Source organism: Patella vulgata, chromosome 6 (assembly GCF_932274485.2).
Source record: "Patella vulgata chromosome 6, xgPatVulg1.2, whole genome shotgun sequence".
NCBI lineage: Eukaryota > Metazoa > Mollusca > Gastropoda > Patellidae > Patella > Patella vulgata.
Genome location: NC_065884.2, coordinates 65,858,240 through 65,880,719, shown reverse-complemented (window position 1 = coordinate 65,880,719; position 22,480 = coordinate 65,858,240). Strand labels below are relative to the sequence as shown.

Sequence of the window (22,480 nt, the reverse complement as noted above, 5' to 3'; positions counted from 1 at the left end):
CCAAGTCATTAGTGTACTTAATTTGAGAGAAATCGCTACGTATGGCATTTGAAAGACATGTAATGATATGGTTAGTTAATAATGACCTCCGTTAATGACAGAACAGCTTGCTTTAGCGATTTTTTCCGGGTAAACATCTTTTGGGCTTAAGTCTAAAAATATTCTTATGGGTATATAGATATATGATACCATTTCATAAATAAAATTAATTAATTAAGTATTGAATATTAGTCAACTCCTACAGAAAATGTTACAATGACCTTAGGAGAAAGTTGTTATTGTTTGCTTGTAACCAAAATGGTTAAGTGACCTAAATAAACGAAATGTTATTCTAGTAGAACAGAATTGTTAATTTGCCAAACTCCTGGTCGTTTTTTTTTTTTGGTTGATGAATGAATGAAATGGAAAACAAATTATCGTTTGGGGAATAATCTATTTTAGAGATTTATTATGTTGTTCAGATGCTTCAGTTAAACTGGTTTAAAAATGCAGGAGATAGTTTAACTTGATCATTTAAACACAAATCAAAGTGGGGGCCACGGTGGCTAAGACGGTGTTCGATCCCTGCATTGTCCGAGGAAGTTCATCAGGATTTTCCAACATGATTTCCCCTTGTCAGCGGTGCAGGACGGATGTCCTGACAAGGACAGCTGTTTAGTTGTTTGGATGGGACAAAAAAAAAATGAGGTCCCATGTATACATTGGCATGCATGTAAAATATCCCTTGGCAATTGGAATTCAATATAAGAGTAGGTCATAGTGCCGCTGCTAGATACAATAATGCCGTTAATTTTGATTTCTTGGTGTATCCGGCATACTCCCTGCAGTGTTTCGTTTGATTAGAGCTAATCCCACTAAACACTGCTTTAATGGAAGCAAATTGCTGTTTCAAATTATGACTGGTCAATAGTCCGATTAACAACCAATAGCTAACTGCATAACAACTGCATGGCAAAAGCTCCAAATTGGACCAAATATGTTTACATAACGTTATGTCATGACTCACGTATCAGAAGCCAATCCAGCAATGGGCAGCGAGGGATTTCTCGGGCCATTGCTTCAGGAATATGGTATCCGGAGGCTTTTTGCTTAAATTTCGATGATAAATTTCTCAGATTAATCGTTATAGAGAAATCCAAATGCATCTAGAAATGGACACTGTTTTTGAACTAAATTACACTGACAGGTATCTTACTAAGCAGGAAATTATATGAAATGGAGTTTAACATATCCTATTAGCACAGACTGGGCTATGACGGGTCGACAAAATGTAGTGTGCCACGAGAGGGAATTTTGCGCAGACTGTGTGGCTATTGTCAATAATTCTTTTACATGGATGCCATTGTGTGCACAGAAACGTTTTTTTTTTTGTTTCCATCGAAACGATTACACATGTACGCTGTGCCATGCCCGGCCCTTTGTCCTACAGCGCTGACAAGGGTGGGAGTGGGACCAGGCTGAAAAATCCTTATGAACTTTCACAGCCAACAAAGGGATTGATCAGGGGGTCGTCCCGGTTAGCGAGCCAGCATCTTACTCCCTGAGCCACCATGGTTTGGTGATAAGCTGGGGGATTAAATTTGCCCTTGTTCGAATTTACACTTTTTGGAAACAGAAAATAATGACCCTGTTCCTTTAAATGCCACTGTTTCTGTTTGACCCAAGTCCTGCCCTTTCTAGTGTTCTAATTCACCTTCACTGAAACAGATAATCATGACCCTGTCCCTCTAAATGCCATTGTATCTTTCTGACCCAGGTGATGCCCTTTCCAATGTTCAAATCTTGACCCGTTCCCTTGAAATGCCATTGTATGTGTTTGACCAAAGCTGTGTCCTTTTTCCCAAGAACCAGGGAATATGTTAGAAGTTGAAACCTATACCTTACAGTATAATAAGCTGAGACTACTATATAAAGAATAATGTGATATATATAGTCAGATCACCTCGGGAGAATGTGAAAACTTGACAGTATTTTTCTGCTACAAATTAGTTTTTCTGTTTTTCTAGAAGATGTATATAAATATTTTAGTACACGTACTGAAGATATTTATATTGGTTTGTTTTTTACCTTCATTATAAAACCCAATTAGGGTTTAAGAATATTAATAGATTAATATTTGTCTTAAAAGTCACTGATCCCTATCCTCAGGGCTGTCGGTAATTTTTACAGTTGATTAGCAGCACTGCTAATCAAAAAGTCCAATTTTGCCAAATTTGATTAGCAAATTTAAAAATTGATTAGCAGTTTTTCAGTTTCAACATAAAACACCTAAATAACAAGATATTACTTTAGCTCATAACAAATATGATTAGATTCCATTCTTACTATTCTTAGATTTTTTTAGCACTGCCACAAGTACTTGTGACAGTTTGTGAATGTGATGTAGACATTTAGTTAGGTCTTATGTCTGAAGCCAATTCTTAACAGTGACTTCCGAAGCCGCAATCTTTTTAATTGTTATTTTTTGTTACGTTAGAAATCTTCGTTAGAAAACAATTTTGTCTGCTTTTTATTGTGTATTGCTATTTTTGTTAAATCGGGCGCACTTCGATTAACTAGACACACACGATATTTTACGGGAATTTTTACTTTGATTTATCATTTTACAATACGTTAACATATATTTATTTTTTTATATTTTATTTACAATACATGGGGGATACACTGGATTTATTTCTTTCAAAATGAATATGATATAATTACTTGATGTCTCGCAACGTGAGTGGTACTACTTGATTCCCTATTTCCGGTTTAATAGTCCCTATTCATAGAGTTATGTCCCTGTATTATATAGTACCGTATAATGAATTGTGTCTGGGTAGTTCGAGTAGAAAATGTCACTCAGAGAATTTAGTTTTGTTTATAAAATTTTATTCAATATTTTATACACGTTGAAAGTGTTCAGAAAGCCTTCTAGTCTTCAAATGTGGATTATCCTTGTGTTAATATCCAAAATGACAGGCATATTAATGATTCGCAGTTACTGCGAATCAAAAACTTTAGATTTTAATTTTTGATTAGCAACAGACAAAATGTGTATCGCAAATTGCGCTGCGATACTGGTTGTCGGCAGCCCTGCCTATCCTACATTTCTTGGACAATATCTAACAATTCATGATGATCAGAGGCCTTATAGGGAACTGATCAACTCTTAAAATTAATATCAGAGAAAGAGAGAGAGAGAGAGAGAGAGAGAGGGGGGGGGGGTGACGTCCACCAACACAAACCAGGTCATTTCGGGACTAACACATGGTTCAATTTTATTTCAATAATTTGCTTGCTCGTTGGGGTCTTTAGCAGTGGGAGGAAACTGGAGGACCTGGAGAAAACCTACGAGGTTGGACAGGCGACCCTACTCCTTGTCACAAACAAGAGGATCATTGAAACCATGCGACCCAATCCCCACTAACATCAGAGGTAAAGGTACATGTACCATATTGTCAGACTTTGTATACAAACCAGAATTGTTTATGAGTAAACTAATGAACTTCGTAATAAACGAGAAGTGCTAACAGGTGTTCTAAAAATATTATGCATAACCTGCCTCAGGCACAGCACCGATCACTAGTTTTTGCAACCTATCTAAACTTGGCATGTTATTGTTTAAAATTAAACCTATCGGTACTTGTACTATTTATAAAAACAGCTTGAAGGTTGTCACACCATGTGACATGTCACCTGTTAGGCCATAGTACCTGTGAGTAAGTCATATTTCGTAATAAATCTGTTTTACTGTCATAAACAATATCACTGACATATCAAATATAGCACCACCCACCCTCATTCTACTATTTGTTTTCTATTTTTCTTCTAATTGGTTAATCATTGTTGTACTCTTGATGCCATCTTAACTGTTAATTTTCATTGGATTTGAATCCGATCTGCTGTTCAACCTCCGTCGAAGATTAAACGCAAAATGGATATTCGAGACTAAGTTAATTTTAGTGACAGCACTAACAAAGACAATCGCTGCAGTGATTTTAAAATAAGGTTTTCTTGGTTTAAAGTGAAGCAATTTGACCGTAGTTTTCAGCATATTTCCGTTACATTATCTATTTTTAACTGCCAGCTCTTTATCATGGTATTGTTATTGTATATACATGTACATGTTTACATCTAGTGTTGTAGCCAGCGGTCGAAATAACGCTTTTCTACTTCAAATCTTTAAATGACATCTAGAACCATGGTTAAAGTAGCTAAGTCTCTAACTCAATATCATCCAAAATCTTCAACATTGAAAACACAAATTATTTGTCAATTTAAATCAACATGTGATCTTACCGGAAAAGAATGGGCTTCTGATATCCAATATTTAAGACAAAATAAACATTTTACCATTGGTACACGAATCTAGCAAGAGACTCGAGGAACGAGGCTAGACATATTGCACCAAACCAAACGGCGTACGTAGACTGGAATAACCAGGCGCTAGAAATTTGCATTCGATTGAAACTGCTGGCTTATTTCGCGGAACATAACTGATTTGAAATTAGAGTAAAAACGGAAACCATTGAATGTATATCAGTTTATATACATTCATATTACAGTATTATATGAGTTCCGACCCACTTGTGTCAATTTCAATGTCCCAAATGTTAGCGATTTAGCTCCTTTAACTATTCATAACAAAACACAACACAAGGTATATATGGATATATAACAACTTCTCTATTATTTAATAACGACGTTTCGTAACACATACAGGTAATGTTTTCAAGTTAATGATAAATATCCATCTAGTCAGTCTATTTATACCTATTAAAGCTTAAACCAGCTAAATTCAAATTGTCTACTTGTCGAATCCAAGTAACATTTTCAAATGACAAGTAGAAATGTCATTGAGTAATACTATACTGATCATTAGTCTTCGATTAATGATTATAGTTGATTGATAATTGCCAATGATCTACATGAAGCCTATTATTTGAGGTTTTGTTTTGTCTTAAAAAATAAAAAGAAATATGGCAGTTCTTTCCAAAGAGAATTAAATATTTTGATAGTTGAATTCCATTTACTGTGGCTTCTTTTGGCATGGAATATACAAGCATGCCTAATTCTATATTATGTTAAATTATAATACATGTATCACCATGGGTGGTAAAAGGAAGAACAACGAACGAGTCGAACAGTGAAGAATCTTGAGTGAGATAACGGTCTGTCATTTGTTTCATTACCTCTGCTAAAATGTGTTAAAGTGAACACTAAGTCTGATTGTACATGTAAGCATCTCTTACAAATGAAATTGAAATATAATAAGTTATTTTTTTTAATTAAAAACAAAAATCAATGGTGACAACTTGAAATGACCAAGTGACAAGTAAAAAATATTTCTACTTGCCACCTGGGACAAGTAAAATTTTACAAACATTTCAACCCCTGGTTATAGCTGTCAATATATCCTGTTAAATCATTGAATCCAATTTACAAAATATACATTGAAGATGGCTGAAGAGTCGGAGGAAATCCCCAAGAGCCAAGAACAGCTGGAAATTTTATAAACAATTATATTTTTCAATTTCCACACAGTATCTTCTTCGCTTAAAGCAGCTTTAGGTAAGATTAGATAAAGAGCTGACAGTTCTTGTTATAATAGTTACAAAATAGATAATGGAGGAAGAATATGCTGAAATTTCAGTCAAAATACTTCACTCTGAGTCTAGATATCGGCGATTCATAATAGATAATGAAGGGAGAATATGCTGAAAATTTCAGTCAAATTACTTCACTCTGAGCCTAGATATCGGCGATATAATTATAGTCTAGTCTCAATCGTCATTACTACCATGGTTACGATAATAAACAAAGTCTTGATTATCCATTTTAATGGTAACCGCATCAACCACAAAATGTATTTAAATCTACTTATATCCCAGCCATCTGATGGAATCAAGAGTTGATTAAATGGTCTTGATAAGTTAATTAATTTTTGATTAATAATTTAGCCTGAATCCCCATTACTAAACTTTGGTACGATAAAAACAAAGTCTCGATTATCAAGATTTTTAGGTTTGATTATTAATCGCAAAATGTATTCAAATTCGCTAAATATCACAGACTAACGATGACATCGAAAGTTAATTATGGTTTGGGTAAGATAATTAAAGTCTAACTAATAACATAAGATAACATTTCAGGTCTAAAGAAAGACCTGCAATAGGCCGATTTAGCTCTTGCATAATGTATGTTTAAAGTCTTGTTTCTGATTATATCTACAGTAAATTCTTGTGAATCCATACTACAATAAAATGAAATCTATTTTCAAGTACACCAGTGACTTAGATCTCTTTAAGATTAGATTGAAATTCCAAATGTTCACATCTTAAAAACATATCTACAGGCAAGATTTGAAAGTTAAAGACCTAATACATACATATAAGAGACATCTTGGATATTAATTTAATTCACAGTGGTAATATGAGCGCCTTCTTTCAACTCTGTAGAAGATGACATAAAATGAAATGCGGTTTAACGTCCTACTGTTCTGCACCGACTGGGCTAATGATGACGGGCATACGCCATACAGTGTGCTATGAGGGAAATTTTGTCCGGACAGCGGCACGACGGAACTCTTATATCCAATTCCAACTTCCAAGAGATTTTTTTGTCCCATCCGAAAAACTAGACAGCTGTCCTTGTCAGGCCCTAGATCCTACACCACTGACAAGGAGAAACCACGTTCGAAAATCCTGATGAACTTTCTCGGCCAAAGCATGGGTCAAACACCTGACCTCCAGGGTGGATGCAGGACGGAGGGCCTGACAAGGACAGCTGTCTAGTCCTTAGGATGAGACGAAAAACCGATGTCCCGTGTATATCCCCTGACCGTTGGAATTCGATATAAGAGTAGGCGGTAGTGCCCCTGCCCGGGCAAAATTTCCCTCATAGCACACTGTATGGCGCATGCCCGTCCTCATTAGCCCAGTATAGGAGCAGAACAGTAGGACGTTAAACCCCATTTCATTTCATTTCCTCCAGGGTGGCTCCCCAGCGTCTTACCCACTTAGTCACAGTGGCTCCCCAGTTTGTATGTACATGTATATGTGTACATATTGATAGACACCCATACAGTTACAACTATTTAGAACTCCACTAATGATTCCACTAGACATAAATCCCCTATGATTTATCCCTCCATTTACTACAATTGATCTTATGAATCTCTCTGCTTCGGTGTTAATTGCTTGACCAAGTCGTACTTTCCTAATCTGATGACTACAGGAGTTTTAGTGTGACCAGAAAATTTACATCAATATTTTACGAAGGCAAGGATGGCTTGATCAACATTCTCTTTATAAAACAAACATCATATCAATTAATTTTACATAGTATTTTTAATATCTGAGAGAGAGTGAGTGAGAGAGAGAGAGAGAGAGAGAGAGAGAGGGGGGTCATTTTGGGACTAACATATGGTTCAATTTTATTTCAATATCTTGCTTGTGTGTGAGGGTCTTTAGCAGTGGGAGGAAACCAGATTATGAATTACCCTGAGTATGTATCTGAATTGCCCATTTTCAGTAGCCCAGATGGTGCCGAAAAAGTAGGATGCTAAACCCCATTTCAGGTTAGTTTTAGTGGAAAGCATTAAATCTTCAATATTAAATTATTCTAACCAACCTACAAGTACCACACAACAGCTCTTCTTTATTTAATCTATGATCCAACTTTAATGTCTTCAACAAGCCCTGCTTACACCGTCTAACATAAACCTCCTAGTAGTCCTCTATTAAACCCTGTATACACTGTCTGACATAAAACACTCAGATTAAACCCTGCACACAATGTCTGATTGAATCTTTTACTAACACAATAAAATTATTGCCCTTTAAACCACCTGATCAGAATGATCTGCTTTACCACAGACTGACAACACCATGGAGAAAGTGGAATTCTAATCCATATAAATGATTTATTTATTGTACAGAAAGTCTAGACAATCCAGCCATTAGGCAATTAAGTGCTTAACCATAAAACTAAACCAATTCCTAACATAATAAATAAAGAAGGCCTTCATGTTAATTGGCTTTCCCTGTTTTTAATTAAGATCTGTTTTGACAGCTGAGTGGTAAAGAACCTTAAAGAGGAATATCACACTCAGATGAAGACTTTAATTTGGGAAATCTGCATGTTTATATATTAAATGATAGCAAGACAATCATTGTTGTAAACATCACACCTTTAGAACAATTACACAGGTCTGACAGGTAACACTGAAGTGTAATTAACACCTGACAAATCACCTTGATAAAAGTGTTTACCAACAATCATCAACCATATTGGTTTTGTTTTTAAATCAGGCATTACGACAATTTATACAAAGGCCTTAGCACTGAGAATTTAATATTTTCAAAATAGAGAAATGGGATTTAACATCCACTCGATACAAACTAGGTCATTTCGGGACTAACATATGGTTCGATTTTATTTCAATAATCCGCTTGTGCTTAGGGTCCTTAACAGTTGGGGAAAACCGGAGTAAACCCACAAGGTTTAGACGGCGCTCCGATCTCCACGCAACATACGCTCACACCAGGCATCGAAACCACAACCACATGCCAGAGGTGATCAACCAGCGAGAGCTCGAAGCCCGACACTCTAGACCACAAAGCCATCCCAAACCCTCCATTAAGAATGACATGTATATTTACACACATTTATACATAGATTAACAACTGGGACATGCTGATAAAAACTTGGTATGATATGAAAATGAAATTAAGAATATAATTAATCACATGGTGTATATTACGTATATAATGTCCTAAACTTAATGTGATTTACATGTACACTTCACGCACAATAATTTCATGTTGTTTATTACAAATTTAACATGAAATGAAATGCGGTTTAAAGGCTCAATACCACTCTTGTTGTAACTGAATAATATGTCCCAATCTTTATTCTGGTCAACAAATTGCACTATTTTACAATATTCCAATTAATTGATGATACAAATTTCATCTTTACACACCTAATTTAAAAAATTGGAAAAATTCAACTAATTTGAAAAGCCTTACGTAAAGCTTTTCAATTGTGACTTGGATTTAAAAATATTTTTGAACTCTCTGGACAAGTAAAATAAGATTTAATGGATAATTTACACAACAGGTAGGACACTAACACATCTAATACTTAGAATAAGGCTATTTCTTATTTTCTGGAGCTGTCAAGCCAGCAAGAGTGTTATTGTCCCTTTAACGTCCTACTGTTCTGCTCCGAACTGGGCTAATGAAGACAGGCATTCACCATACAGTGCGCTATGAGGGAAATTTTGCCTGGACAGCGGCACTATGGCCTACTCTTATATCAAATTCCAACTGTCAAGGGATCTTTTACGTGCACGCCAACGTGTACACGGGACCTCGGTTTTTCGTCTCATCCGAATGACTAGACAGCTGTCCTTGTCAGGCCCTCTGTCCCGCATCACTGACAAGGGGGAACCACACCGGAAAATCTGGATGAACTTTCTCGGCCAATGCAGGGATCGAACTCCCGACCTCCAGGCTAGCAAGCAAGCGTCTTACCCACTTAGCCACCGTAACCCCACAAATTTAACATCCAATACATAACACATGATTTACATGATAATGACATGTATGATGGAAGGTTAAGATTATTTACATGTGAAGGAGTAATAATGAAAAGAGGGTGAAAACTTAAAAAAAAATAAGTTCTTGAATATTTTTTTTCAAAAAAGCTACTTTTAATAACACAGTGTTGAAATTCACTGTCATGTCATTAGAAGAGAGGGCAGGTGATAATAAAGTAATAATTTCATATTGTGCTAATCCTAATGTGATCTATGTCTAGTTTGTGTATTAGAATGTGTATAACACTGATAAAACAGTAATTAACAGGATTAATTAAGCAATTAACCAAAACAGTGGAGAGAGAGAGAGTTTAGCCTCCACTTGACAAAAACTAGGTAGTTTCAGGACTAACATATAGATCAATTTTATTTCAATAATTTGCTTGGGCGTAGGGAGCCTACTGAATGCAGTGCCTTACATGTACATATGTGTATGCTATTCCACTGCCTGCTACAGCCTTGATAACTTAAAAAGAAACCTCAATTGCTCAACCTGTTCAATCTTTGAAATCACAATTATCTTGATATTTTTAGAAACCAGTATTGCCTACTGAATACAGCACCTTACACATGCACATATGTGTCTACTATTCCACTGCCTGCAACAGCCTTGACAATTTAAAAAGAAACCTCAACTGCTGAACTGTTCCAATCTTGGATATCACAATTAAAACCGGACATTTTTAAAAACACTCCAAATCCTACAATCGAGTTCTCTGATAATCAAACGTGTAATGTTGTTTCAAAATTTCAGAAAAATTCATTGAGTTGAAACTATCTTGTTTTTTAATATTCCTTCCTAGTTATTAAAAATGATGTCATTTTTCATACAAGCACATATTTTCAGAAACAATCATGTTGTCGAGAATAAAGTTGACCATGAAGGAATAAAACAAGCCTAAGATAAATCGTTTCAATGTCATTTAGTAATTGAAATGGAATACACAGGTCACAATTCTACAGAATTCAATTACATGTACTGCTTATTACTGAGGGACATTTCAACTAGGCTTCTCTATTCATCATCAAAGCATTAATAAGCACATCTTGAGAAGCCTAGTCGAAACGTCATTCAGTAGTAAGCAGTAATCGAATTTCATAGAATTGTAATACAAGGCTAAGGTAATTTATGAACATGTATCTTACCAAAACGGTCCAGTTTGTTTATTAGGAGATGCATTAAATTAAATGTTTTTTTAGAAGATATATTTAATTGAATGAAAGAATATGTAAGAAGTCTTCATGGGAGTGTTTTCTTAAACATACATTATGCAAGAGCTAAATCTGTTTATTGCAGGTATTTCTTTAGGCCTGAAATGTTATCTAAATTATTAGACATTAAATAACATTTCCAGACCATAATCAACTCTCAATGTCAATGCTAGCTCTAGCCTGCAATGTTTACTAGATAAGGACCCCATTTGCTGCTACACTTTCATTTTTGATTTAATCATGAAATGGATAATCTCGAGACTGTTTTTATCGTACCGACTTTAGTAGTGATGATCAAGGCTAGGCCGAAAATTTAATCACTAAAATCTTGGTTCAGAGTGGATCAATTTGACTGAAATTTTCAGCAAATTGCCTTTACATTATCAAGTTTTTAACTATTATCATAGTGAGAACTGCCAGCTCTTTATCTAATCTCCCATAATGTATCTTTAATAATTCATGAGTCATTACTGTCAGAGGAGAGGTATAACCTTACTTTTAGTTTTTAATACTGAAACTGAAAAATTTTAAAAGTCTCTAATTTTCCTGCTTATTTATCACTTGACAGGTAGCCCATGTCGTAGTGTCAGTGATTGAAATTCGAAATTCAGAACTGAACAGAACAGATTGGCTGTAGACAAATGGAATTAACCTCCTTTTATCGGCCAATGTCCCTTTAATCAAGTCTGTGCTTCAGTGTAAACTGTTGTCATACTATTCCTTTGAAATAAATCAATCGATTTGACCAAACATAAGAAACAGTTAGACAGGAGTTATTGAGTGCATTTAGTCTACTCACCATGACTGACTTTCACAAGCGGCGAAATCGCAGCAACACAAACTGCGAGCACAAAATATGGATGCATTTTATTCTATCGTCCAAACAATCCGGCCGAATTTCAACATACAACTAACATAAATTCTTCTTTCTCATCTGCACACAATAAAAAGTAAATACCGCTGTTAATCAGCTAGAGTTTACATAGTTAATTGTCTGATTTATTCACATCGTCTTTTCTCAGCCGATCATGGCTACTCCAAATCTCGAACAGGTGCACGAGATAACGCGAGATTCAAAATGTCAGCCTCCATGATGAACTAAATTTGTAAACAATCACCGGTTTTTCTTTTTGTTCTTTGTTGCAAAAATGAGTAACAGCAAGCCTAGCAGAGAAAACCTGTTGGACAAGGTTTTAAGAGAGTATTCGTCACTTTTACAAAGACGACCAGTGTTGACAAAGTCCATATCAAGGTATAAGTATAGTCCTAAGAATGGCTCATCAAACTCAAACTGGCCACGTCGAACATAATGATAATTTCATAAAATTAAAAACAGGACGACAAATTAAAGGAAAATTAAAACACACCACTAGAAAGGTTTCATTGCCAGTTTTATGCGAACAACGTTACCTGAATTAAATATACATAGGCTACTTCACGTGAACAGGCTGCAAAGTAAACAAAGCTCCATCCATGCTGCTGCAATGCATCCCACCCCGCCCCTTCTACCATACATGTACCATGGTATATTTTTTTGGTGGAGAAATCACCATAACCCATGGTCCATATATACTCATATTCAAATGTGGCTGTATTATTGATGGGGTTCCTGTCTGTTGTCCGCAGTTTTTGGTGAACAATCTAGTAATCTTTTTAATACCAGTAATTTAAATGTTCCTAAAGTAGCTAAGTCTCTAACTCAATATCATCCAAAATCTTCGACATTGAAAACACAAATTATTTGTCAATTTAAATCAACATTGATATTGTGATCTTACCGGGAAAAGATGGGCTTCTGATATCCAATATTTAAGACAAAATAAACATTTTACCATTGGTACACGAATCGTGTACCATAATGCGTTTCAAGGGACTCGAAGAACGAGGCTAGACATTCAACAAGTCATTTCAAACGGTGACAGCAACTTCATATCGAGAGAGTGTGCGCAATAAATACTATGTAGCCTAGAATAACCCGACGCTACAAATTTTCATTCAATTGAGACTTCTGACATATTTCGCCGAACGTAACTGATTTGAAATTAGAGTAAAAATGGAAACGATTAAATGTAAATCAGTTTATATATATTCCTATTACATTATTATATGCGTCACGACCCATTTGTGTCAATTTCTAGGTCCAAAATATTAGCGATTTAGCTCCTTAAAATCACTTTCTACAGTCTTGTATACAGGGTAGCACAATTTACCCAAATCCACCATTGTTTCAATTCATATCCCAATAATTTCTATTAATTTTTGATAATTTACTGATTTTTTGCCAACGTGTCATTATTGATTTAAAATTGTAACCTTTTAGCTGAGACAACTTCAAGCTTGATGGACCTTTTCAGGAACAAAAATTTTGAATATTTGATGTAGTCTTAAACATACATTATGCAAGAGCATAATCTGATTATTGCAAGTCTTAATTTAGGCTTCAGATGTTATAGAAATTATAAATTAGATATTATTTAAACAACAAGCCCAAAATCAACTCTGTAGACCCACGGATGGCTCGGCTACAGCTCGGATTTAAATAGGATTTCACTTATTGATAAATTCAAATATGGCGCACCCTGATGAGAATACGTCAGTTAGATCGAGGCTAAATGATAAAGTGTACTTAGCGAGGCCGCTGTAGAGCGTTTCCGCATGCCATTGAAAACTTTACTTGATAATCGAGATATGTAGGTGGAGTTAACGCCTGTCAATCAAACGACCGGCCAAGGTGAAGGCACATTTCACTACCATTTCTAGTCAAATATTACAACGATGATAACTATGTTCAGAATAAAGTAATTTGACTGAAATTTTCAATATATTCTTCTTACATCAACTACTTTTGAACTGTTATAGCAAGAATGGCCAATTCTCTATAAAAATCTCCCATAATGTATCTTTAAGTTGTTACAAAGAATCATTTAATCAAAGCCTGCAGGTATTTTTACTGTTGTTCTTTTGATTTGGTTTTCTTAACTAAAATTGAAATAATCAATTTGAGTGTGGCCGGATCAAGCCGTGAAAAATCATTGATTTTAATCAGCTTGACAACACTGACATCATTGTCCGCAATAACCCAGAAACCTGGCCCCAGTTTCACAAAACATTCTCAGACTTTAAGTTAAGAATTTACTAAAAAATTTTCGCTTTATTTTAACTAAAATATAACCCTTTATAAAACGTTTATTGTTTTAATGTATCAAATACATCAATAAGAAACTAGTTTTGTGTATCTGGATCAAAGATATTTCTCATAAACAGTGATTGAAAGTCGAGTAAATTCTAACTCTGAGAATGCTTTGTGATATTATGAGGTAAACAGAAGATAAAAATAGATTAGTTTTATTATTGTATTTCAGTGCCAGTATATCTGCTATCGGAAATCTATTTTCACAGTATTTAGCACCACAGCCTGGTAGTCAGGGTCGTATTGTATGGAGAAGCACCTTCGCCTATGCTTTTTTTGGGTGAGTAAATCGGATTTTGTCTTCATTAAAGATACATTATGTAAGAGCTAAATCTGCCTATTGCAGATCTTTCTTTAGGCCTTAAATGTTATATAAATTATTAAATAGACATTAATTAACAGACAAGACCATAATCAACTCTCTAGACCATGAGATGGTTGTGATTTTGAACGGATTGAAAAAGAATTGCCATTTTATGATTTAATTTAAAAATGGTAAATCGAGACTTTGATCATAACAACGGTAGCAATGAAAATCAAGACTATGCTAATCTCTAAACAATCATAATTTCTCTCAGAATAAAATAATTCAACTGAAACTTTCAATATATTCTTTTTTCATTATCTGTTCTTAAACTACCTGCTCTTTATCTAAATCTTGCATAAAGCATCTTTTATATATTCTGCAGTGAACGAGACTCGATTCAGGGATGGGGAATGAAATAGGGTTTGACGTCTTACTTTTCTGCACCATCGAACTAATGAATACAGGCACTTTTCTTTGCCAGACCCTTCTTGCTGGCTCCCGAACCAGGTCACAGGAAAGTCCCTTAGTCTTTGGTACACAATTTGAAAGAGCCTTGAAAAATCAATGAGCAAAAATCAATTAATCCGATATCCTTATTTTGAAGACAGGAGGGATTCTTTATTCTTGAGTCCCCCCCCCATTGCACTATTTCCAGATATTGAGTGCAACTTGTAATATAATATAAAGATTATAAAGATGTCTTATGCAAGAGCTAAATATGCCTATTACAGGTCTTTATTTTGGGTTCAAATGATACATAAATTATTATTTATGCATTTATTAACATGACAAGCCTATAATCAACTCTCTGATTTTAAACATACATTATGCAAGAGCTAAATATGCCTATTACAGGCTTTCTTTTAGGTTCTGGGCCATCGTTTGGCTCTTATTTTAAGTAGATTAGAACATTGCATTCATATAGTATTGATTGTCAAGTTCTGTTGCTATGATAATAAACAATCTACGCTATATTTTGTCAAAACTTCAAACACTGATAACTTTGTACAGAATAAAGTAATTTGACTGAAATTTTCAATATATTCATTTTTCATTATCTATTTTTGAAGTTGAACTATTATAGCAAGAATGACCAGCTTTTTATCTAATCTTACAAAAATCTTTAAAATTAAAGTAGCATTTCATTTATATATATCTTAATTTAGAAAATATCTTTTTCCCTTGAGAGTTGGAATTCGATATAAGAGTAGGCCATAGTGCCGCTGCCCGGACCAAATTTTCTTCTTAGCACACTGTATGGCGTAAGCCCATCTTCATTATCCCAGTCAGAGCAGTAGGACATTAAACCCCATTTCATTTCATTTAGAAAATATCTCATAATATCTTAATTTGACATGTTTTTTTTTTCACAGTTTAGTTGTTAATGGTCCTGTTATTCACCATTTTTACACATACCTGGATAAAGTTTTACCAAAAAAAAAAGACAATACATCAGCTATAAAAAGAGTTTTGTTTGACCGTTTTGTGTTCGCTCCTCCATATTTACTGGTTTATTTATATGTTATATCCCTGTTAGAGGTTTGTACATTTTACTTTACAATAGTTTTTGGACCAGCACTAGTCATCTTAATGTTAGAAAGAGAGAAAGAGAGAAAGAGAGAGACAGATAGAGGGAAGAGAGAGAGACAGAGATTTAATGTCCACTTGACTAAAACTAGGTCATTTCGGGACTAACATATGGTTCAATTTTTTATTTCAATAATTTATTTGTTTGTGTAGGGGTCTTTAGCAGTGAGAGGAAACCGGAAGACCTGAAGAAAACCCATGTTAGTCCCAAATGACCTAGTTTGTGTAAAGTGAAACTTAAACTCCATTTCTCTCTCTCTCTCTCTCTCCCTCCCTTCCGGATCGCTGAAAGAATTGACTTTAAAATTCTATCTATTGTGTATCGTTGTTTAAATGGAACTGGTCCCGCATACTTGAATGATATTTTCAGACTTCACCAACCACCAAGAAATCTTAGATCTCAGTATCAACTTAACTTAGTTGTGCCTACATGGAAATTGAAATCATTTGGATTCAAGTCCTTGGAAGTTGCAGCTGCAATTAAGTGGAATTCACTACCCATTTCTCTCAAATCTGCCCCGTCACTAACAACATTTAATTCACGTTTAAAGACATACCTGTTTAAAACTTCATACAGTTGAATTTAGTTTTGTTAGCGCTTTGAGCAGCCACTTTGTTCTGGAGTTTAGCGCAATATAAGAATCCTTATTATTATTATTATTATTATTATGTGTTCAGGTACAATAATAACCCAATTAGCAGAAATATTTCAAAATAGAAAACAAAGAGTAGAATGAGGGTGGGTGGTGCTATATTTGATATGTCAGTAATATTGTTTGTTATCAACAGTAAAACAGATTTATTACGAAATATGACCTACTCACAGGTACGGCCTAACAGGTGACATGTCACATGGTGTGACAACCTTCAGGCTGTTTTTATAAATAGTACGAGTACCGATAGGTTTAATTTTAAACAATAATATGCCAAGTTTAGATAGGTTGCAAGAACTAGTGATCATTGCTGTGCCCGAGGCAGATTATGCATAATATTTTTAGAACACCTGTTAGCACTTCTCGTTTATTACGAAGTTCATTAGTTTACTCATAAACAATTCTGGTCTTTATACAAATCCTGACAATAAGGAACCTTTCACAGACTTGCTCAGGTACAAATTCAGGCTTTGTCAGGTACCATTCCTCTAGTGCCTGTCATTATGTCTTATATGTACAGATTTTGATTTGATATTGATAAAACATGTCCGGCACAAAGTTAATAATGTCAGGTACCAGTTATTGATATTTGTCATAATATTTCTACGGGGGTTGGGTGGATGAATGGTTTAAATGCGTGCCGGATGTTTTGATACCCGCCTGTCCAGCCTCAAGGGTTTTCTCTGGGCCCTCTGGTTTCCTCCAACAGCTAAAGACCCCTACGCGCAAGCGAATTATTGAATTAAAATTGAACCATATGTTAGTCCTAGGATGACCTAGTTTGTGTCCTATGCACCAAGCCACCATATGCAAATATTTTGGGAGGGGACAGTTAGGTGGTGTAATCCATATATACGTAACAAGGAGTAGGGGTGACTACCCAACATTGTGGATTCTCCAGGTCCTCCAGTTTACTACCACAACTAAAAACCGATTTAATGTAAAAAAAAAAATTTAGTCCCAAAATGACCTAGTTTGTTTTGAGTGGACATTAAACCCCATCTGTCTGTCTTCTCTCAAATATGTTTCCCTCATAGCACAAGTCAGAGCAGAACAGTAGGACGTTAAACCCGATTTCATTTCATTTCATTGTCATATTTAACAGGGTCACGGAACAGCAGGAGCCAAACAGAAAGTAAAAGATGTTTACTGGATGCTTCTAAAACTAAACTGGAAGGTCTGGACTTTTGTTCAGTATTTTAACCTAACTTACATTCCTGCTAAGGTAAGGTATTCAAACGTCTAAGTCCTCAGCAGTTTTATATTTAGTTCTTTGGGGTCACTTTATGCGTCATTTGAATTTTCACTAAAATATCAAATAGGCTTCTCAGATTGATTATTTAACATTTAATTAAACATACATTATGCAAGAGCTAAATCTGCCTATTGCAGGACTTTCTTTAGACCTGAAATGTTATCTAAATTATTAATTAACTTATCCAGACCATAATCAATGCTTGATGCCATCACTAGCCTGTGATATTTAGTAGATTGGAATACATTTTTTGTAAAATAATTAAACATAAAAATGGATAATCACAACATTGTTTTTTTATCGTACCGACTTTCGTAATAGTGATCAAGGCTAGGCCTAAAATTCAATCGCTAAATTCTCGGTTCAGTGATTTGACTGAAACTTTCAACATATTGTATTTACGTTATCTATTCTTTAACTATTATAGTGAGAACTGTCAACTCATTATCTAAAGCTTCCATAATGCCCCATTCAGAAAACAAAATCAAAATACTATTGTAGATAATCTCCTGGCTTGAGGGTTGATTTTAGGCTTGTCATGTGAATAAATGGCTAAATAATAATTTATATGACATTTGAAGCCTAAATAAAAAGATAGGTTGCCAGGCAACGAAACATACGCCCACAGCAGCTAAATCGTCTGGGCAGTCATAAGCAATTGTGGACGGCCAGACGGGGGCAACGGACGGACGGACAGACGCGGCGACGACAATATACGACCACATTTCAATGTGGGCGTATAAAAAATGCATTAGACAGATTTAGCTCTTGAATAATGCATCTTTAAGGAGCTTGCCCTGTGCAATCACCCTGACTGTAAATCACTATTAGTAAGTGCAGGAGGACCACACCACAACACACAAAACAAAATCTACAAGATAAACCCGTGGACAAGTCAGAATATAGACAGAGCAAAAAATAATAAACAAATATCAAATCAAGTGAATGGATCCGGGGAGCCAGCCGTAAGCGTCCCCTGTGCTGTACAGCCCCAGGGCCTGTAATGTACAGGCTTCACTCAAAATGAAAAAAAATACGATTTACAAAAAAGACGTAACCAGTAGCTAGCCCTGCTTAAGTGCGCGGTTTGCACACCCCTAACCCTGACACGGCTTCATTATGAAATGTGTAAGAAATCTCATCTTAGTTGAAACAATAAATATAAAGTTAATGGACTATTTCAATAATAATTTATATAACATTTGAAGCCAAAATAAGAACCTGCATTAGGCAGATTTAGCTCTTGAATAATGCATCTTTAAGGAGCTGGCCCTGTGTAACCACCCTATTACTACACCCTTTAAGTAGCTGGCCTTGTGCAACAACCCTATTCCCACACTCTTGGGGGGGTTGGATGGCTGAATGGTTAGCGTGCGCGCGCTGTATCATCTTAAAGTCTGTCATTGAGTCGACTGGCGTGGTTTCGAATCACCGGTTGTACGTGGCAAGGAGTAGGGTCGCCTGTCCAACCTCGTGGGTTTTCTCCGGGTCCTCCGGTTTCCTCCTACTGCTAAAGACCCCTATGCGCAAGCAAATTATGTAAATAAAATTAAAACCATATGTTATTCCCGAAATGACCTGGTTTGTGTCGAGTGGACGTTAAACCCCATTTCTCCCTCTCTCTCCCACACTCTTTAGTAGCTGGCCTTGTGCAACCACTCTGTTTGAACATCTCGAAGTAGCTAGCCCTGCACACCCCTAACCCCGACACTGCTTCATGATGAAATGTATAAGAAATCTCATGTAAGTTGAAACAATATATTTTAATATGAAGTAAATGGTCTAATCTTTGTGTTTTTGCTATTTTTCAGTATCGACTTTTATTTGGAAACCTTGTTGCCTTAATCTGGACCACTTACATTTCGGTTAAAAGAAACAAAATGCTGGTCTCCAAATGAACGGATTCGCCTGAAAAGATACTTCTGATAAATTAGACATTTTTTCTTGAATGATACTAATACCAAATAAAACAGTGATGGTTGTATTATGAATGAAGACACTGACTCAGCATAGTTCTGAAATTTTTGAAGGGTGCATTTTTGATGCTTAAATGGAAGAGTTTCAGATATTTGTATTAATTTGTAACATGATTTTTATTGATGGGAATGATTTTGTTTATTTTGATGCTTAAATGGAACAATTTCAGATATTTGTATTAATTTGTATAATATGATTTTTATTGATGGGAATTATTATGTTCATTATTTTCTGAGAGAATGATCCATGACATGACAGGGAATTACTATGTTCTTAGCGCTTCCTCTTGTAGCAGATGTATCTGGCAGAAGTTATTATTAGTTTTAGTGGTAGTTATCTCCCTTGTTCTGTTCTGTGTTTTGATAAACCCACGTTATATTAGATGTTCAGGTTTGAGTATTTTTTCTGCATCAATTAAAACTTCATGACAGCTTAAAGGAGGCGTCCCAGAAAAACTTTAGTGAATCGAACAGGTTAATTTTGTATTAAATATGTCTACTCTTAGAGTCCTGTACAACTATTAGAAGCAATGTGATACCTCTAATTAAAGCTTGGGGTGGGGGGGGATATAAAATAGTTAGCACATGCACGCTGTATAATAAGGCCTGTCATTGAGTCAACTGGCGTGGTTTCGAATCCCTGGTTGCACCGATAAGGAGTAGGGTCGCCTGTCCAACCTCGTGGGTTTTCTCTGGGTCCTCCAGTTTCCTCCCACTGCTAAAGACCCCTACGCGCAAGTGAATTATTGAAATAAAATTAAACCATATGTTAGTCCCAAAATGACCTAGTCTGTGTCTCTCTTATCAACCTTTATAATAATCCTGTAAAACTATTGTAAACTTTCATTTTACATGTGTTCAGTGAGAAGCAATCTGTTTAAAACACAGATCCTATTTCGTTTCGTGCTTTATAGTTCAAAATTTTGTTTTACTTGTCTTTACTACACTAGGATCTGGAAGAGTTGTTATTTAACCTGCGTGATTGATGTGAGGGATTAACCAATGAAACGGTCTGTTACGACGAGTTCTTGGCGTGCGTTGCACGGAACTGTAGATATCCCAGTAGAAACATCAACGCTGATTGGTTAATCAAAGTCTGACGTCATAGGGTCAAAAGCCGCTTGTATGACCCCTGACGTGACTTCCCACTACAGCCGGTCAGATCCTCATGTAGCAGAGGCCATCGAAAGTATAAAAACCGAAACGATATATAGATCTGTATTTTAATCAGATTGGGTGAGAAGTACCAAAATTCCATTCAGTGCCTAAATGCCATGTCTATCTACTTGCATGTAGTAATTGAAGTAAGAGGACGTCATTATCACTTTTGAAATAGGTGGAACTCCTTAAATAGGTTACATGACCCATCTAATGCGATCACTTCAGGACTACTAAATATTTTGAGCTGAAACTGTCAGATAGGCACGCTATTCTGTTTATTTTTAATCTGTAGGCTACGATTGTGAAGTGAATCTAACACAATCATTTCAGAAATACGCAATATTTTGAGCTCAATATATCGAGTAGTTTTAACATTATTTAACAAAGCATGGAACCCCTTGACATTATTTAAAGGGACAATAACAATCTTGCTGGCTTGACAGCTCCAGAAAATAAAAAATAGCCTTATTCTAAGTATTAGATGTTTAAGTATCCTACCTGTTGTTTAAATTATCCATTAAATCCTATTTTACTTGTCCAGAGGGTTCAAAAATATTTTTAAATCCAAGTCACATTTAAAAAGCTTTACGTCAGGCTTTTCAAATCATTTAGTTGAATTTTTCCAATTTTTTAAATTAGGTGTGTTAAGATGAAATTTGTATCATCAATTAATTGGAATATTGTAAAATAGTACAATTTGTTGACCAGAATAAAGATTGGGACATATTATTCAGTTACAACAAGAGTGGTATTGAGCCTTTAACAAAGCATGAAACCTGTACTTATATTTAACAAAGTATGGAACCCCTTGACATTATACAACAAAGCATGAAACCCCTTGACATTACCGGTATACAACAAAGCATGAAACCTGTACTTCTATTTAAAAAATATTAAGAACCTGTACTTACATTGAAAAAATATTAAGAACCCGTACTTATATTTAAAAAATATTAAGAATCACAAATTGTAGGATAAAGTGGAGTCTGTTCATATGTTGAAATGAATTAAAAAAATACCTCAATTTTTGTGAACTTGTACTTGTACTTCTAATCTCCCATAATGTATCTTTAAGTCTGAGAATTCTTTGTTAACTCGAGGACTGGTCATTAGAAACATCACAGTTTCAGATAAAAATACATTTGTAAAATTCTCGAAGGGAAAATATGTTTAAATTTAATAACCCTATAATTATGTTGTTGAAAACCATGTTTTAAAATTGAATGCTTCAATTGAATGCTCAATAATTGAAATAAATTTTTTATACAGTTATCTCCCTTTCCTGTTGAATTGTTATAGGGCTAAATCTATTTGTTAAGGCCAGCTCAATTTTCGTCAAGATCGCGGAGATGTAAATAAGGTTAGGGCACGTGATTGTTGGCGAGATTGTGGGTTAGGGTTAGGGTAAGCATTGGGGCTAGGTCCAGGGTTTGGATTAGCGCTAGCCCTGTTTACATCTCGTGACCTTTGACCAAACTTGAAGTATGCCTTATCAAATAGACCTAACCTTGTTTTAGATGTTACCCAACACTAAATGGTAGAGCAGTCAGGGC

General features: G+C 35.3%; 2 protein-coding genes across 2 annotated transcripts in view; one reads left to right on the top strand and one right to left on the bottom strand.

The window, feature by feature from the left end:
- The window catches only part of LOC126824012 (uncharacterized), a 32,934-nt gene extending 21,103 nt beyond the window's left edge, over window positions 1–11,831 (bottom strand). Inside the window, exon 1 of the mRNA XM_050553104.2 lies at window positions 11,598–11,831. Coding sequence (XP_050409061.1) covers window positions 11,598–11,664 — 67 coding nt within the window. The 5' untranslated portion in view covers window positions 11,665–11,831. The remainder of the gene's footprint in view (window positions 1–11,597) is intronic.
- Window positions 11,832–11,871: 40 nt separating this feature from the next.
- On the top strand, window positions 11,872–22,188 carry LOC126824110 (peroxisomal membrane protein 2). Its single transcript, XM_050553306.2, has 5 exons — window positions 11,872–12,050; window positions 14,161–14,268; window positions 15,669–15,834; window positions 17,641–17,760; window positions 19,602–22,188. The coding sequence occupies exons 1-5, from the start codon at window positions 11,947–11,949 to the stop codon at window positions 19,686–19,688; spliced, it is 585 nt and encodes a 194-aa protein (XP_050409263.1). The 5' UTR covers window positions 11,872–11,946; the 3' UTR covers window positions 19,689–22,188.
- The last annotated feature ends 292 nt before the right edge of the window (window positions 22,189–22,480 follow it).

Bases quoted from the DNA above. Each gene is read 5' to 3' on its own strand.
- LOC126824110 (XM_050553306.2), top strand. From the start codon at position 11,947: ATGAGTAACAGCAAGCCTAGCAGAGAAAACCTGTTGGACAAGGTTTTA. The intron at 12,051-14,160 runs GTATAAGTATAG...ATTGTATTTCAG, and splicing joins TTGACAAAGTCCATATCAAG to TGCCAGTATATCTGCTATCG. The intron at 15,835-17,640 runs GTTTGTACATTT...CATATTTAACAG, and splicing joins ATGTTATATCCCTGTTAGAG to GGTCACGGAACAGCAGGAGC.